At 34.6% G+C, this 19069-nt stretch overlaps 1 protein-coding gene across 1 annotated transcript; it reads left to right on the top strand.

The window, feature by feature from the left end:
- The first annotated feature begins 8546 nt into the window (after positions 1-8546).
- Positions 8547-10965, top strand: LOC100014815 (galectin-related protein-like). The gene is made up of 2 exons (XM_056824273.1): positions 8547-9374; positions 9941-10965. The coding sequence occupies exon 1, from the start codon at positions 8595-8597 to the stop codon at positions 9111-9113; it is 519 nt and encodes a 172-aa protein (XP_056680251.1). The 5' UTR covers positions 8547-8594; the 3' UTR covers positions 9114-9374; positions 9941-10965.
- The last annotated feature ends 8104 nt before the right edge of the window (positions 10966-19069 follow it).

Below are 19069 nucleotides of genomic sequence, written 5' to 3'. Positions count from 1 at the left end.
GAGCAGGGACACATAAGCATTTGAGAAATGCTTTTTTTCTGCCTTTCTTCCTTATTCCCTTCCATCCCTTCCTGGTTTTATTCCCTTCTCCCTTTCCTCCTTCCTTTCTTATTCACTTCCTTCTGTTCTTTAATCTTTCCTTCCCTCCTTCCTTCATTATTCCCTCCCCTCCCTTTTTTCTTATTCTCTTCCTTTCTTCCACACTGCCTTCCTTCCTTCCCTTGTATGACGTGTTCAAGCACTTCTGTTGTCAGAGCTTTGAGGCACTTTTCAGAGCTATTTATACACCCTTCTTGTCCACTTAGCATTCAGTTCTCACCTATGACTCCAAGAAGCTGTGGCATGCACAATGCCTACACCCTGGTAAAATATCTCTGCAGATGGTCTAAAACAGTTTGAGGGATACCCATGAACCAGACACCCAGGATTGAGTTAGGGAGCTGTCTACCCCAAGCACCAGAAGAGTTCCTCCAATGGAATGAGTGAATGAGAACAATTAATTTCAATAACCATGAAGGCAATTAAATCACATATTGTAGAGCAGTTAAAATTAGATCAGACATAGAAGATTCCAAGGTCATCTGCTGCACCCTGGGCCTTCATTTGTCTCCTGGTGTTTGTCTTATCACTAGACTTTAATGTCTCTGGAAGAGAGGAAATGCAGCGACGACTTTGTGTAATTCTGCCTCACTTAGAGGCAGTTCATAAAAAAGTCAATATATCACCTGGTAATGGCATTGGTCCTTTTCAAAAATGAAGGACAACCTCCCTCCCTCCCTCCTTCCCTTCCTTCCTTCCTTCCTTCCTTCCTTCCTTCCTTCCTTCCTTCCTTCCTTCCTTCCTTCCTTTCCTTCCCAGACAGTTGTATTGCATTCCAAGACATAGACAGAGTCTGGATAAGTGCATAAAAGTCCAAAAAAGTGGAAGATTAAATAGAGGAAGAATTAGGAATTAAGTTTTGCTAGAATGTATCAGGAAAGTAAGTCATATGAAATGAAGTTGGAAAGGTGGGTTGATGCCAGAATAGAGAAGATCTTCAATGCCAGGTTATAGAGTAGCAGTTACCTAATAGAAGAAGAACTATTGAAGGATTGTGTATCCATTTATAGGCCACAAGGTGGTACACTGGGCTGAAAATAAGACTTGGAATCAGGAAGATTTGAATTCAAATCCTACCTTAGAAACATTGGTTCTGTGACTCAGCAGCCTGATTAACCTCTCTCAGTCTTTGTTCCTTCACCTATAAAACCAGTATGATAATAACTCATACTTTCTAGAGTTGTCATGCAGATCAACTGAAATAACATGTATAGCATTTTGTAAACCTTAAACTTCCCTATAAATGTCAATTCTTATTGTTGCTTCTGCTGTTTATTCCTTTATTTTCTAACAGAGTGATGAAAGGCACATATGGAAGGTAAACTTGACAACTGTGTAAAGCAGTGGTGTCAAAATCCAATAAAAATGGAGACCCCAAAAGCATGTATAAGGATCCCTGTGGGCTGCATATTACCTTCAAAAACCATATATTATTTATGATTTTTACATTTTTATTTATTTTATCAGATGTTTTTCAATTGCATTTGAATCTGATTTAGGCTGTAACTGAGGGTGTTGTGGGCCATGTGTTAGCCGCTGGGCCATGTTTGAAACCTAAAAGGATGAATTTAAAAGGGAAAAATCTGAAGACTGAGAGATGATTTTTTTTTTTTGGCTGTTGAAATAAAATTATGAAGGACTGATTCACATGTTTCTAGTGCAATGTAAGGAGAATAGAAATGAATGCAAAATGTGTTATAAAGGCAGAATTGATGCAATTTAGTAACTCATTTGATATATGGGAAGCAGGGTTAGGAAGAGGCAGAAAAAAAAAAAAAGCTATCACCATGTGCTTATGTGCCTAGCCTTTCTCTTCTCTAGGCTAAATATTCCCAGATCCTTAGTGGAACCAGTGGCTTTCACTGAATTGCTAGCTCCCTATTTTGTCATTGCAATTCCCAAACAAAGAACTGAATAAAATAATTCAGGAGTGACTCAAAAAGGGCAAAATGCTCAGGATTTTCAATTCCTTATTCCTAGAAGCAATGATTCTCTTAACTGTTCAAGATGGGCAGACCTAATCTCAAAATAATCAAGATGATGATGATGATGATGATAGTGGGTATTGATATTATATGGATACAATATTGCCCTCTGAAGCTGAAGACATAGAATTGAACCAGGTGATATGTTTAGACCACTTCTTGGTCTTGATGATATGAAAATAATTTTCACATTGGCCTAAGTAAAATAAAATGGAAAAAGAAATGTATAATCAAAAAGTAATATGAGAGATATGTATATAAAGTAATTTTTGATAGAAAACCATATAAATTTCTGCATTAATTTATTATTGTTTGGATGGGTAATCGAGCACTAAAATCACAAGGCAGTGACTCTTTTCCTTATCAGCCAGGAACTTGGAATTTTGTAAATGCATACCCACATGTAAAAATACTGCCTGATTATCCTTTGCTACCTTGAGATATCTTAGTCTCTCCAATATGAATACTTAAATGTGTAAGGTATTTCCACCTTCTCATCAAATAAAGTTTAATTGTTTTTATTTTTGAAGTTGTTTTTTTTTTAATAAATCTTTAATCAACTCTTCATTCGACATCTACCCTAATACCTGACTTCTTTAGGTCTCTTAATATTTCCTGGTTAGTTGGGCAATGCTTAGACTACCTTTTATTCTTCTCCTATTTGATTGTCCCACATCATTTTCTACATAAACTTTTTCTTATGTTTTTAAACTATTTTTATGAACATGCCATTATTGATGTTATGTTTTATGATGTTTTTCTTCATTGCCATTTAAATTTTCTTTATTTTCCATTCTTTTAAGATATTAATATTCCATGATCTGTGAAAATCATGATTTCAGTGTGAAAATATTCACACTTAGATCACGGATTTTGTGTCAGGAAGTACCTTGGAGAAGGAGAATTCCGCATCATTCTTATACACAATACAATTTGTTCTCTTCCTCCTATTCAGTTTTTCCCGGAGCACTAATGCTTGACTACCTGTACAGCCTGTCTATGACTTATGTACTCCTGGACTAATAGGATGCTCATGTCATAGTCTAGACAATATCATGGGCTTGGCTAGGATGAGTTCTTCAGAGCATTTCTGAATCTCATTCAAGAAGTCTTGTAACATTTGGTAGTTTGATGCAATTAAAACAATAACATCTTCCAAAAGGAATATACAAAGTAATCATAATCTTCAGAAAATTCACTTACTACTTTAATTGTTTACAGGAAATGATCCATGCCTTTGTTTAATACGGTTTCCATGATGTGTATCTTGCTTAGTATCAATAGATGATTTATCTCAGTGATTATAATTGTCAAGAAATTTTATCTTAGCATAACCTATCCATGGAAGATATCTTTACAAAGGCTATGTTTTGCTTACCTGGACATATGTTTCATTTGTTTGCATTTTTTTTCTGTAACTAACAAGTTCCCAACTGTGAAGATCTGAACTGCTATTGAATATCATTTGTGTTGTCTGCCTGTGCCTTTCTAACATTTTCACCAAGAGTAGCATCTACATATGTGTGTGTATGTGTGTGTGTGTATATGTAACACTAACAGAGAAGGAAAAAAAGTAGTCATATAGAATAGAAATAACTGATGTCTCCTCCACAATATTTTTGCTATAACAGAGTACACTGTGACTTCTTTCCCAAAGGGACTAAGCAGAAGCTATGAAGTGGTACTTCTGTCATATGCAACTGTCAATGTTTAAATGAAATTCTCAGGCAACCTTCATTTCCCAAAGGCTGCCATATACTCCTTTGCTCTGTGTTTTTGAAGAGTTATTCATTCTTTTTTTTTGTTAGTCTGAGGTTTTATAATGGATTATCCAATCAGATCATGTTTTGCTTTCATTTATTTAGAGAAATCTTTCCTGTAATCAATTATGTCAATAATTTTCCTCATATTATACCATCCCTGCAGAGCTGGTATAAAACCTGTTTGGTTATGATTATATTCTTCATCATATATTGTTGTCATCACCTAACTGACATTTTATTTAGAATTTTTTGCATCTATATTTATTAATGAAACTGGACTATATATATATATATATATATATATATATATATATATATATTTCCCTGTTTTTGCTCTTTCTGGTATAGGTATCATATATATTTTAATAAGGCAGAACAATTTGAAAATAGGCAAATAGAAGTAATGTTAACAAACTTTATTCAACTGAACATGTATTAAATGCTTATTACATAGAAAATATGAGAGAAATTAATCTTAAAAACTTCTACTTTATTTTTTAAATTGAAAATATGAACTTTCTATTATTTTATGATAAAGGTGAAATGTGTGTGAATAATAAATAAAATAATGGTTATTAAATGAAATTTGAGTTGAATTAATCATGGATAACTTATGAAGATTGTAGCATCTGAATAAGGCCTTAAATGGGAAAAAATTATTTCAATAAGTGAAGAGGTATAGGGATTCTTGACCAGGCATGAATGATTGCATATTCATGAAAAGCTGAAATTTGGATGGATTAGGTTGGGATAAAGTAAAGAATATAGTTTGGTTAGAGCACAGAAGCATAGCAGCTTTGAAAAGTCCAGTGAAATAGAGTTGAAAAGATAGATGTGAACTCTCCTACAACAGGTTTAAATACTTGGTTAAGGAGCTTGTATTTAGAAGGTAGGCAATATTTCACTGAAGATTGTTGGGCCAGGAAATGCCCTCTGAGGATTGTGCTTCAAGAAAATGACTATAGCAGCAGGTTGAAGAATAGACTGGAAAAGAGAGAACCTAGAGGTAGAAAGAGCAATCACAACATAACAGAAAAAAGATTGGTAAACCTCTAACTAGAATGAAGAGGTAAAGACATGCAAGAGGTATTTCAAAATCAAAATTAGCCAGTCCCAGATCTCAGACTATATTACAAAGCAGCGGTCATCAAAACAATTTGGTACTGGCTAAGAGACAGAAAGGAGGATCAGTGGAATAGACTGGAGGCAAGCAACCTCAGCAAGACAGTATATGACAAACCCAAAGATCCCAGCTTTTGGGACAAAAATCCACTATTTCATAAAAACTGTTGGGAAAATTGGAGGACAGTGTGGGAAAGATTAGGCTTAGATCAACACCTCACACCCTACACCAAGATAAATTCAAAATGGGTGAATGACTTGAACATAAAGAAGGAAACTATAAGAAAATTAGGCGAACACAGAATAGTATACATGTCAGACCTTTGGGAAGGGAAAGACTTCAAAACCAAGCAAGAATTAGAAAGAGTTACAAAATGCAAAATAAATAATCTGGATTACATCAAATTAAAAAATTTTTGTACAAACAAAACCAATGTAACCAAAATCAGAAGGGTAGCAACAAATTGGGAAACAATCTTCATAAAAACCTCTGACAAAGGTTTAATTACTCAAATTTATAAAGAACTAAATCAATTGTACAAAAAATCAAGCCATTCTCCAATTGACAAATGGGCAAGGGACATGAACAGGTAGTTCTCAGCCAAAGAAATCAAAACTATTAATAAGCACATGAAAAAGTGCCCTACATCTCTTATAATCAGAGAGATGCAAATCAAAACAACTCTGAGGTATCACCTCACACCTAGCAGATTGGCTAACATGACAGCTATGGAAAGTAATGAATGCTGGAGGGGATGTGGCAAAGTGGGGACATTAATTAATTGCTGGTGGAGTTGTGAATTGATCCAACCATTCTGGAGGGCAATTTGGAACTATGTCCAAAGGGCGATAAAAGACTGTCTGCCCTTTGATCCAGCCATAGCACTGCTGGGCTTGTACCCCAAAGAGATAATGGACAAAAAGACTTGTACAAGAATATTCATAGCTGCACTCTTTGTGGTGGCCAAAAATTGGAAAATGAGGGGATGCCCTTCAATTGGAGAATGGCTGAACACATTGTGGTATATGTTGGTGATGGAATACTATTGTGCTAAAAGGAATAATAAAGTGGAGGAATTCCATGGAGACTGGAACAACCTCCAGGAACTGATGCAGAGTGAAAGGAGCAGAACCAGGAAAACATTATACACAGAGACTGATACATTGTGGTACAATCGAAGGTGATGGACTTCTCCATTAGTATCAATGCAATTTCCCTGAACAATCTGCAGGGATCTAAAAAAAAAATACTACCCACAAGCAGAGGATAAACTGTGGGAGTAAAAACACCGATGAAAAGCAACTGCTTGACTACAGGGTTGGAGGGGATATGACTGAGGAGAGACTCTAAATGAACACTATAATGCAAATTCCAACAACAGGGAAATGGGTTCAAGTCAAGAACACATGTGATAACCAGTGGAATCATGCGTCGGCTATGGGAGAGGGAAAGGCGGGGGGGGGGGGGGACAGGGGGAGAAGAAAATGATCTTTGTTCCCAGTGAATAATGTATGAAAACCACCAAATAAAATAATGTTTAAAAAAAAATCAAAATTAGCTGAGCTTCATAACTGAATGGGAGTCATTAGGAAAAGAAATTAGTCCAGTATGACTGATGACTATGATATTCAGACCTATATGACTAGGAAAATATGATTACAAAAACAGATATAGTTTAACCAAAATCATCATCCTGGTATTGGATTGGGGACAAGATGTGTTACTTAACAACTTATTGCTATTAAAGAATTTTTTTCCATCCATTTTTTCTCTCTTCCATTATTTGATTTTTTCAGTCAGTCTTCCCTTCCCTGCCATCAATTTTCACTTTAAAATAATATTTGCTATTGGCCTCCATAGACTATCATTATTATTACATTCTGGTGTTACTATCTTAAGCATTGAATACATATGGAACAATAACATATGGACTAAGTATATTTAGGGTATGTAGTTAATTTATAAAATAATACATATTGCATAGACTAATGTAGTATATTTTATATATTTAAAAAATTAGGAAAAACAACATGTACTGGAATTCAAAGAAAGAAACCATAGACGAGGTGAGCCAAGCACTACTTTATAAACAAGGCAAAGTTTGAGTGGAACCTTGAATTGAAGATTGTCTGTTAGGAAGGGGAGAATGGCTTTAAAAATGTGGAGAAGGAAATGTTCTAGTCAAAGTGATATCATTGAATAGGCCTTGCCATATTCTTTTAAGCTTCAAAGCTGAGTGTTTGGAAAAATAGTGTATTTATAGGCATTCAAAAGTCTAAGGAGAGTGAATAGGGAGAAATTTGTTGGGCAGGTTTATAATATTGAATTTTTCTATTCCCAAAATCTTGTTTCAAAGTTCTGGCTTGCCATTCTTTCTTTCTTTCCCCTGTCTTAAAAAATATATGTATGTATGTATGTATGTTTACATATATAAACACACATACATACATGCATGTGTGTATGTAGCAACTGACATTATCTACTTATCTATCTATATCTATAAATAAATAAATAAATATATATATGTATATATATATATATATTTCCCCTTCACATCAGGGGGGACCCATTCAGAGATTGGAAGTATGGTTTATTATTAGTTTTGTTAAATACTGTACTAAAATAGGTAAAGAAAACCAAGTGTAAAGATTATTATTTTCAGATCAGAAGAACTGCCAAAATGTATTTTTTTTTAAGTGAAACTAGACAGCAAATGGAAAAAATTATACTGTGTTATAGGAGTTAATGGTAAAGCTCAGATAGACACCATGGTTCTAATCTTCTTTTCCTGTAAGATGATAGTTTTAGCTAAACCATATAACTATTCTGGGCTTCAACTCCCCCATCTTTAGAATGGAGATAATCATGGGTCTGAAGGTCTAACACTGAACAGATGATCATTTGTGATAAGGCTTTACTTTTCCTGCCTAGCAGCTCAAAACTGTTCTGGGTTAGCTCAGTAGAAAGATAAGTCAGGACAAATAACAGACTTCCAGCTTTGCTTCCTTTCTTGCCATGATACCGCCTCCCCATCCCAAACTTGTTAGGTTGCCTCAGGAGGTCCAGAGCTCATATAGCTTGGATCAAATGGAAGTCATCAACTCTATCCCTTCACTTGACATGGAGGACCATGAAGTCTCATTCTCTTAATGCCCTCTAAGTCTTACCACCTGACCTCACCTCCAAAGCGTTGTCATCTGACCTACCTATTATAGACTCTAAGGACTTGTGGTCCTTGCCATCTGCCCTGTTTTTTGATCTTTGGGATTTCTAGGTCTTTACATGTGAAGAAAATTAACCAAGAGGGAGTTTGCCGTAGGTAAACTTTCTTAGGCGGTGCTTCTTCCAATTTGAATGTGAGCTCCTTGTGAAAAGGGACTATATCCATATTTCTGTTTGTGTTCTTAGCATTTAGCACAGTGTTAGACATCCTAGGAATTGGATAAATGTGAGTGTGCGCATGCGCGGTCTCGTGCCTCCACTGGGTCTCGCAGGAACCCCAGCCAAGCACAAGGTAACCTGGGTCTTCTCCCCTCCCCCAGGCCTCAGAACACGGGTATCTCTTCCTGCCCCCCACCCGGCCATCCCCTCCCCCCCTCCAGGCTCCGGCGGCTGTACTACAAGATGGCGGGATCGGTGGCCCAGAGAGAGGCACTTGAGAAACTAGAAGATAGGCATTTAAACAACTTCTTGGGATCTACTTTCCATGCGGAAGTGTACTTGCCAAGACTGATAATACCATTCTGTGGGCCTATTAAAGGTGGAATGAGGCCAGGCAAGAAGATCTTAGTGATGGGTATTGTAGACCTCAACCCTGAGAGTTTCAAGATCAGTTTGACTTGTGGGGACTCCGAAGACCCTCCTGCCGATGTGGCCATTGAACTGAAAGCTGTATTTACAGATAAGCAACTGATCAGAAATTCTTGTATATCTGGAGAAAGAGGTGAAGAACAATCAGCAATTCCTTATTTTCCTTTCATCCCAGATCAGCCATTTAGGGTGGAAATTCTTTGTGAACACCCAGGATTTAGAGTAATTGTAGATGGACGCCAGCTTTTTGATTTTTACCATCGAATTGAATCATTGTCTACAATTGACACAATAAAGATCAATGGAGACCTCCAGATCACTAAACTTGGCTGATCTTGGTGCCCAGACTATCACCCCTATTTCGAAATAGGAGCAGAAGCCACCCTCGCTTGTGTAGAAGATCAATCCTAGCAAGATATAAAGACTTAACAAAAAAAAAAATAAAAACCAAAAAAAATTAACCAAACAAACAAAAAGACGAGCATCCCAGTCTCTGTGAGCAGTTTAAATCCAAAACGAGGACTTGAACCGTGGTTTACCCTCACGAAGAAAGCTTTTGGGTAACAGACATTGAGCCGTTGTTCCTGGAGCAAAGTAATTTACTGGGTTTTATTCTTATCTAAACTAGAAGGGGCTTGGGGCCTAATTGGCAACAATGTATTCATCTTTCTTTAGCAGAAGGAGATCTGCAAATAAAAAGTGCTAAAAAAATTATAATTTTAAACATGGTACACAGAAAAGTTTTCATTTGTGCAACTATTGTTTCTACCCTGATGTAGATTCATGTAGCACAGCCAATAATATTTTAGTCAGTATTTACATAGAATGTAGGTTGTTAAAGGTTTTTGCACAGTATAATATTAATACAATTTTTAAAGCTTTAAAAAAGTTGATGAATGCCTTTTCATTCAGTTAAAAATTCTTCAAAATTTAAATGAAAGTAATTAAATATTAGAATAAGAAAAAATGCACTACAGGAAGTAAACCCACTTTCATTAAAAATAGAAAAACAATAACTGATTTGTTTTCCTAATCCATTTTTATAGATAATAATTTACCATATATTGATTTTTATAGTTACATGTAGTCATTTATATGTTCATATTTGCATTTATATATATACATATATAACATACTCTTTTTTTATCTTTTTCTTATAGACTATAATTTAAGGAATAGTGAGTTCCCTGTAATTTGAGAGCTTCGTGGAGAGAATGGATGACCATTCAGCAGACAGTTTCACGGTTTCACTGCTTTGTTTTCTGAGTAGTCAATAACATATCTAATATTTGAGGACTTTTGTAATTCTAAGGGAGGACCTTTCAACTCCTAAAATTCTATGACCATGGTAATCAAGTTAGTGGTGTTGCCACACCCACACCACCATCAATCTAAATCACCTAAGTCCATTGTACCTGCTTCTTTCATTACCTATTCCTCTTAAAATAAACATTATAATGATATACCCAGAGGAAAAGTTGGAAAACTATGCCCTGTTATTTTCAAGATCACTTTGGATTGTTTGATTATCATTCTACCACTCAAATTTCTAGCCTTCTAATAATAAGGGATATAATTTTCAAGTAATTGCTTTTTCTCCTAGAATTTCTTGTTAATTGATTTTTTTTTGTTAACACAAACTTCTGTTGCCAGAAGATATGAAATCAACAAAGTGCTTTTGCTTACTTAAAAAACAAAACAAAACTAGGAGAACTCACATAATTAGGTAATTCAACTTAATACAAGAGCAGAGGAGGCAATATTTTGCAAGTGGATATTTGAAAATATTTTTATTGTAAATGAATGCCAAAAAATGATAAATTTGTGAAGTCATTGAGGGGGGAAGCAACTTAGGTTAAAATGGTTAGTATCATTGGTATATTGTAGAAAATCTGCTTCATGCAATTCAATAATTTCACCTGCTACTTCGAAAAACAAATATATGAAGGTAAAGAAGCATGACAAGTGACTGATGCTACTTCTTTTTAATGATGATCTAACTTTAAAGTTCATATACCAACAAGTGCTACTCAATCTTTGAAAAGCCAGAAGATAAGAAACACATAAGAGCCACAAACAGTCTTAGTACTTCAAGTGCTTTGCCTCTTGTTAATAATTCCTCAGTATGGTTTTCATTAATTTATTTTATAAAAAAATAAAAAAGATACTTTGTCTGCTGGATGAATACTTTTGTTTTAAACTACTGGCTGGGTACCTTATATAGATTATTATTTAGAATAATTTAAAATGTTGCTATTGTTCATCTCACTCTCTAGTAACATGTTAGACAGTAATATAATTGGTGACTTGATAGCTACACAAAGATGGTGGAACTTGTCAGCTGCTTTGGGAGATTCTACTCCTCAAATTTATTCTAGTCCTTCCAAACACAACTTGGGCAGGAGGGATTTTCATAACTAGAAAAAAAGGCAACAGGAGATGGTAGCTGGGCAGTAATGGTTAATTCTTCTTGCATTCTAGTCTAGGCCTGCAGTTCACCAAGACAATTGTCCAGGTAAATCCTTTGCAATTACTTTTAACCCTGGTTCTCAAGAACAAGATTGAGATAGTCCCTCAAGTAGTTGAGAGAAGTCATATCCTTAAGCCCTGAGTATTAGTGATAATGCTTGTGTTTTGTGTCCTTATATAAGACTTGGCCTTGAGTTTCAATGTTAATAATGAGAGATGAAGGATGTTCTAGTCTTCCCTCATGGTACATTCAGGCTTGCATAAGAATCTAAATTAAGCCAGTGGGGCAAAAATAGATCAAATTGATATAAAATAAGACAAATAATACCATTCATTACTATAGAATCATTGGCACAAAATTTCCAACTTGTGGGGCAAACATCACAAATAGGAATCAAGCAGATGCATGGTATTTTTTGTTGTTGTTCAATCATGTCCAACTCTCTATTACCTCTTGGCAAAGATCTCAGAAGTTTGTCATTCCCTTCTCTAGTGGTTTTAGATAAATAGAGGTTAAATGCTCAGTCACACAACCAGTGTCTAACATTAGATCTGAACTCAGGTCTTCCTGACTCTAGGCCCAGTGCTGCATCCACTAAACTATCTAGTTGCCTAGATGTCATATAGCAAATTGGTATTTGTATACCAGTTTATGTTACCTACTTTGTTTTGAAGGTTTCTCTGGGTATGAATCGTATGTTTTGTACTGAGTTAAGGCAAGCGATCACTAGAAAAGTTAACTAGAAGAATCAATACAATATGGCTCTTCAACCAGAGAAAAAGGATCAGTGTAGAGACTTTACCTGGCTTAGAGGTAAGATTCAGGCAGACTCTAACAAAATAATCTTTAATTTCACTTGGAATCTTGGATATGCTCCGACACTAATAACTACAAAGCCTTGTAACTTAAATGATAAACATTTAAAATGGTAGATCATTCTCCTGTGAGTAGTATGAATTATCTAAGTAAATAAATATTGTTATCAGAAATTTCCTAAATATTTCCTCTTCCAGATAAACATGACTACTGTAGTCTAGCCAGTTTCTGTAGAACAGATTTTTTAAAATCACTATTGGAGCAGACGTCCTATATTTTCTGTTTGAAATCAATTAAGAAGTATGATTATTGAATATATGAAGATTATTTTTTTCAACTATTTACCTTCAATCAAAGAAATATTCAGTGAAATTAAAACTGCCATGTGCATAAGACTGATTTTTTTTTCTTTAAAATATCTGCTCCTTTCTGACAGGAGCAATAAACAGGTAATTTGGTCATATTTCTCCCTTAAATCAATTTAATTCTCTCTCTTCTTTTCCTTATCCCATTAGGAGTTAAGGAAGGGGTGTGATATTTTGCCAAAAGATGCAAAATTAAGAAGATACTCTGTGCTTCAGATTATTGTGAACATTTAGAATCAGTTGAGTCATTACAAACATTGGTTTTTTAAAACTTTCTTATAACTATATAGAAATAATATGAAAGTATATGTCCCAATACAAGGATAGAGAGTATGCTACCATAGAAAAAATACTGGTTTTGGAATAACAAGCTCTGAATTCGAACAAGTTCAACTATTGTATCAATTAATGCCTCTCTCTGGGTTTTAGTTTCCTCACCTATAAAATTGGGATGGGGCAGGACCATAAGATTTTTCTTGTACTTTCCAGGTATAAATCCTCTGATCCTATGCTAATGCTTCTTGTAAAGGCCTGATTAACTTTTTTTTCTTTCTCCACAAATGTCAAATTGTGCATACATTATTTGACTTAAATTTATTGAATATGTTTCAGAAAGAACAGATTCCATCTAATTTCCCCTAAAAGGGATTAGAGATCTCTTTTATAATCTATCTGACAAGTGGTTACCTAGCCTTTGTTTAAAGACTTTCAGTGATGTCCCTCTTCATCATTTGCTACCTCTAGAGGCCATCAATTCTACTTTTCACCAACTCTGGTAATTGGATGTTCCCATACCCCACTATTAATTATGTCAGCTATCTCTGAATCTTTCACCTATTGCTACTACTTTTACCTTCTAGGAGCATGAAAAAAATGTATTCAGTCCTTCTTCCACTTGATAGTACTAAAATAGTTAAAAATTTGTATTAGGTCTTCTGACTAGACCTTTTTTTTTTTCTTTTAGACATTTCATCTAATCCTTTAATAGCATAGTTAATGACCTCCTATGGATTCCTTGATGATAGTCACTTGTTAATGAAATTTAGGATTCTATAAGTACCATCATTGTCATCATCATCTTCATCATCTTTATCATCAGATTTGATTCTTTCAATCTCACCCAGGCTGGGAATGCAGCAACTATTCACAGGTTGATCCTATTACTGAGCAAGACCAAAACTTTAACCTATTCCATTTCTGACCTGGATTAATTTATTCCTTTTTAAGGAATGGTTTCATATTGAGTTTGTAGTCCACTAAAATTCCTAAGTAATCTTTCCCATCAACTACTGTTAGTGACAATTAGCCTATTCTCTACTTGTTCATTTATTCTTTTTTTAATCCAAGATAGGAGTTTTCAGTTATCCCTAGTGATTTTTAATTCATTTGAGTTGGTCCATCACTTCAGTCTGTCAGCCTAATTTTTTATTTTAATCTCATAATTTCCATTTTAGTAACAATTCTAAGACAGGTAAACGGGTTAAATGACTAACTCAGGGTCATACAGCTAGGAAGATTCTGAGGTCAAATTTTAATCCAGGTTCTTCTAATGCCAGGCCTGGCATTCTGTCCCTGTGCCACCTAGCTGCCCCATCAATATAATTCTGAGCCCAACATTTTTGATTCAATATTTTTATCATCCTTCCCAGTATCATATCATATGCTAATTTGAAAATATGCCATCTCTGGCTTCATGTAAGTCATTGAATAAAAAATGTTCTCCAAAATTGTACTCATGATTAGAGTGCATTTGACAATACAAAAGAGTTATCTCTACCTCTAAATTACAATTTATTCTCAGTTTCTCTATTTCTGTCCTTTTAATTAAAATCCTTCTAATCACCCATAATCAAATTTATTGGTCATTTTCTACTCCTCCCTCTCCATCTTCACCAGCAACTTGTAAACTGACAAGTATTGTTGAACATATTTTTACTACATCTCTCACATCAACCTCATTCTCCCATTCACATGATCCCCACTGTATTTAGGTTCTTATCAACTCTTGCCTAATAATTTAATAACTCTTAACTGAATTTCATAACTACCTTCTCTACCTTTCCCTATATACCAAATTACTAATCTTCCTAATGTACATTTCCCACTATTCCTTTCCTGATCAGAAACATTCACTGATAGCCCACTTGTTAAATGTAAATTCCTTTAGTATGACATTTAAAGAATGTCATATTATGGCTCCAAACTAGGTAGTTATTTGACGCTACTTTCTTTCAAACTCTATGTTTTAGTCAAATTCAATCATTAGATACATTTATTGAACCCTTTGACTGCCATTTCTTGTCTCTAAATATTAGTTGCAGGTTTTTACCCATGCCAGGAATTTATCTCCTCCTCATGTCTTTCAAGATCTAGGTCTTCCTCCAAAGTTTCGGAATCTTTCACTGACCCTGTCCTCCACTTAAAGTTCTATTCTCCAGTCTGCAAAATTTCCTAAACTTTTTGTCTCTTTATTATCTTTCGTCTTTCATACCCCAAATTGTAATATATCTGTCAGTTTATAAATTTCATATACCTAATTAAAGGTCCACTTCATAAGCTCAAGTACTCTGCCAGTGGTTATCTTTGTATCATGTGCACCTAGTCCAGATTTTTGCACCTAAAACTATCTTACTATCTGTTTAGTAAGTTGAAGTAGGTGTCCCTAAAGAATGAAATGCACGAGATTCTACTACATGTTCTAAAAAATTGTTACCTCCCCAATGAAATATTTGTATTTGTACTTTGTAGACTTAAAAAGTCTATAGAAATGTTAACTGTTATTATTACTGTACATATTCTACATTTCTTTTTTTGAAACATTTTTAAGTTTATTTATTTATTTAATTCAGAATATTTTTCCATAGTTACATGAATTGTGTTCTTCCCCCACCATCCTCCTCCCATATTGTAAACCTCAAAATTTCTTAGACTTATAAATGTTGGAAATTTCACCATTGGGAAATTTCATACTTGAAAAATTTCCTATTGATAGTGGGTCTTGACTATTGGAATGTGAATCCCATTGGCATGGGAGGTTCCTTCTCCTTCCCTTCTTAAGATTACTTTAGGACAGAAACCCTTTGCTGAACAATGGAAAGGACTTTGACCTATGCTTAAGCATAGAACAGGAATTTCTTTGAGTCATGACTGATTTTAGAATTGATACAATGGAGATACTTGGAATCAATCTCCACCCTATTCAGTCCTAGCAGGATTGAGTAAGGGCTGCAGCCTAGATCAAAATTTAATTGTTCCAATCTCTACCCTACTCAGGTTAACAGGATTTAGAAAGGGCTGTAGCAAAGGAGCAAAGATTTAATTATTTGAAAATATGACCTTCAACAGACATGTGCAAAGCCTCTGGGCGGTCCTGGGTTAAGCTAGAGCCTCCATTGGCACAGGGAAATTGATGGACAGTGATTGGTAGATGTGAGAACTGAGGGGAGGCAACTTGGATGGTTTCCTTAAAGATCAGGGGGGTCTGAAGACTCGAGGGGGTTGAGGAGTTGGCCTGAGTGGTTGCGGTGTGCTCTGAGAAGCTTGCTCTGAAGGAAGCTGAAGGTGGGGGCCTCTGAGACTGTTTCTCCATTTTGGTCACATGAGTAATAGGGACTGATCTCTTTTCTTTGCCCCAGCTATCTAAGGGCTTGGGCCTTTTGGCCCAGCCTAAACAGAAGGGGTATTTAAGCCCTATTCCCTTCTCTCCCTTTTTCTCTCTCTCTATCTCTAATTCCTTTCTTACTCCTATTGTAATTAAACTCCATAAAAGATTTACTGCTGACTTGAGTTTTCATTTAGGAATTACATAGCTGAATTCCTTGGTGACCTTAAATTAATATATATCAGTCTTTTAAAGTGATTTCCTTGTCACAATAGCCAATGAGCAATTCCACTCGGTTTTACATGTGTCATTGATCAAGACCTATTTCCATATTATTAGTGTTTGCACTATGGTGATCATTTAGAGTCTATATCCCCAATCATATCCTCATCGACCCATGTGATCAAGCAGTTGTTTTTCTTCTGTGTTTCTACTCCCACAGTTTTTCCTCTGTATGTGGAGAGTGTTCTTCCTCATTAGTCCCTCAGAATTGTCCTGTATCATTGCATTGTCACTAATGGAGAAGTCCATTATGTTTGATTGTACTACAGTGTATCAGTCTCTGTTTATAAGTTCTTCTGGTTCTGCTCCTCTCACTCTGTATAAGTTCCTGGAGTTTGTTCCAGTTCACATGAAATTCCTCCAGTTCCTTATTCCTTTTAGCACAATAGTATTCTATCACCAACAGATACCACAGTTTGTTCAGCCTTTCCCCAATCGAAGGGCAGCCCCTCAATTTGCAGTTTTTTGCTACCTCAAAGAGTGCGGTTATAAATATTTTTGTATAAGTCTTTATCCTTATCTCTTTGGGGTCATATTCAGTATTTTGAAATACTGAATTCTACTAACCATTAACTTGCAACATTTAAAGATTTTTTCTATTAATGTCAAATATTTATTTACAAACAATTTATTTAACTGGCATTATAAAAATTTCTTAGTTCTTATTAGTTGGTATCCATTCATCCTCAGTTATTTTTCATCTATTAGATGTATATACATATGCACATATACATATCTATACAAATGTATGAATGTACATAAACACAAATATGTATGCATATATGTACTATGAATATTCATATACATGTGAAGTATATATATATATATTTTTTTTTCTTCTTCAAAACAAAATGCCCTCAAGCTTATGTACCTCCCTGTAGGATAGGAAGAGAAAAAAATCAGAGAGAATCAGCAGTGTGATTCTCAGCATTTTTAGATGTGTTAAAAATTATATTTTCATGCTCTTTAATTGATTATTAAAAGTTATTTTCCTTTTTAGTGTAAAACAAATAGATTTTTCATCTACTATTTCTGAGAGGTTTTTCATTGAACAGTAGATGTCACTCTAAGGCTGCCCCACTGTTGTTTCATGTGAATATTGCTACAATATTAGGTTCAGAACTTGGGACATTCAGATCTAGTTCTTAATAGTCATCACACACACAAACACTCATGCATCCGTATATATATATATATATATATATATATATATATATATATATATATATATATATATATATATTAATAAGCCACCACCTAGAAAGGGGACAATTTGAGAAATAGGTTATACAGGGGGCCATGACTAAAATAATCCTGTATTAATTGGCAGCCTATCAGTGGTGATGGTACTTGGCTAGGCTGGCCTACAGAAAACAGACCCATTTGTCATGGGTATAAGACTTGAAACCTTCCCATGTCTGGTACTACATTGACATAGTTACAGAGCAACTAGGGTTATCTCCATGTTTTTATAAAGAATTACAGTAGTACTATATTTTTAAAATTAAAGAACAATTCTTCTTTTGAGAATAAAATATATTCATTTTTCAAATGTAATATAGGTTTATTGTGATAAAGTTCATATGAAACATTATGAAACCGTGAAATGACTTTGACTAACCTTAGACATTCAAAATTTTATATCCCAACAGAATTTGGAAATAGGAAAGCTCAGATATTTATAGCTTCTTTCTGTTATGTTACAATTTTGTTGGAAGGAAACTTTTCCATATTTTCATAATTCTTGAACTTGAATCTTGGCTAGTGAGGTAATGGTTTCTTTGCATATATTCTATTGTCTTTTTTCTTATCCAGGCTCCCTAAAATATAAGATCATAGAATTAGAACTTAAAATTACCTTAAAGGTTATGGGATCCAAACCAGACTGAGGTCCAGAGACATTTAATGACTTTCTCAAGATCACACAGCTCGAAAGAGTACAAGGCACATATTCAAACCAGTCATTAAGCATTTTACTAAGATTCTGAAGTGATGTACATACATTTACATTAAATATATACATGTACATATACATAAATACATACAGCATTTATTTGTATGTAAATAGATAAATAGAGGGATAGATGGATAGATTGATGGAAGCATGAATAGATGGAGATATAAATATGTAGGTAGATAGATATACATAATCACAAGCATATAATCACAAGTCATCTGCAAATATATCCTGGAATATTTGTAATAAATTATTTTCCTTAATACTAATTAAAATAGATTTTATTATAAATAATTCAACTTGCACTTATTATGTACATACTATGTCCAATATTGTTCAGGGGATTGGTATGCAAAGATATTCTACTGGGAATAGATCCATCTATCCTGGCATTCATTTCAGGCATGGGAAACAATTAGTGAAAAGGAATTTAAAAAGGAGAAAGAGTCATCATCCATATAGAACATTAAAAAAAGCCTAGTTTGGTTGGACTCTGCCATGTCTGAAGGGGTAATGCGTGATAATGCTACAATTCTATTGGAAAGAAAATTGCCTAGTAGACAAAGACGGAAAATTTTCCTTAGAAATGAATTAGTATGGTGATCATTAGGTGTGATCATGGACCCTTAGTATATTTCTATTACTCTTCCTACTAACTCTATAATTTTTAATTAATAACTTGTCTCCTTTGAAATAATATCTGAACTTAAATAATCTTCCGATGGTCAACTATATTCCCTTTAACAGAAAAAAAGTTTTCTATGCAAGAAATCACCTAACATTATGATTGAAGCCTAA

This window comes from Monodelphis domestica, chromosome 3 (genome assembly GCF_027887165.1).
Source record: "Monodelphis domestica isolate mMonDom1 chromosome 3, mMonDom1.pri, whole genome shotgun sequence".
Classification (NCBI taxonomy): domain Eukaryota; kingdom Metazoa; phylum Chordata; class Mammalia; order Didelphimorphia; family Didelphidae; genus Monodelphis; species Monodelphis domestica.
The sequence above is the reverse complement of the archived record's forward strand: the minus strand, read 5'-3'. Positions and strand labels throughout refer to the sequence as shown.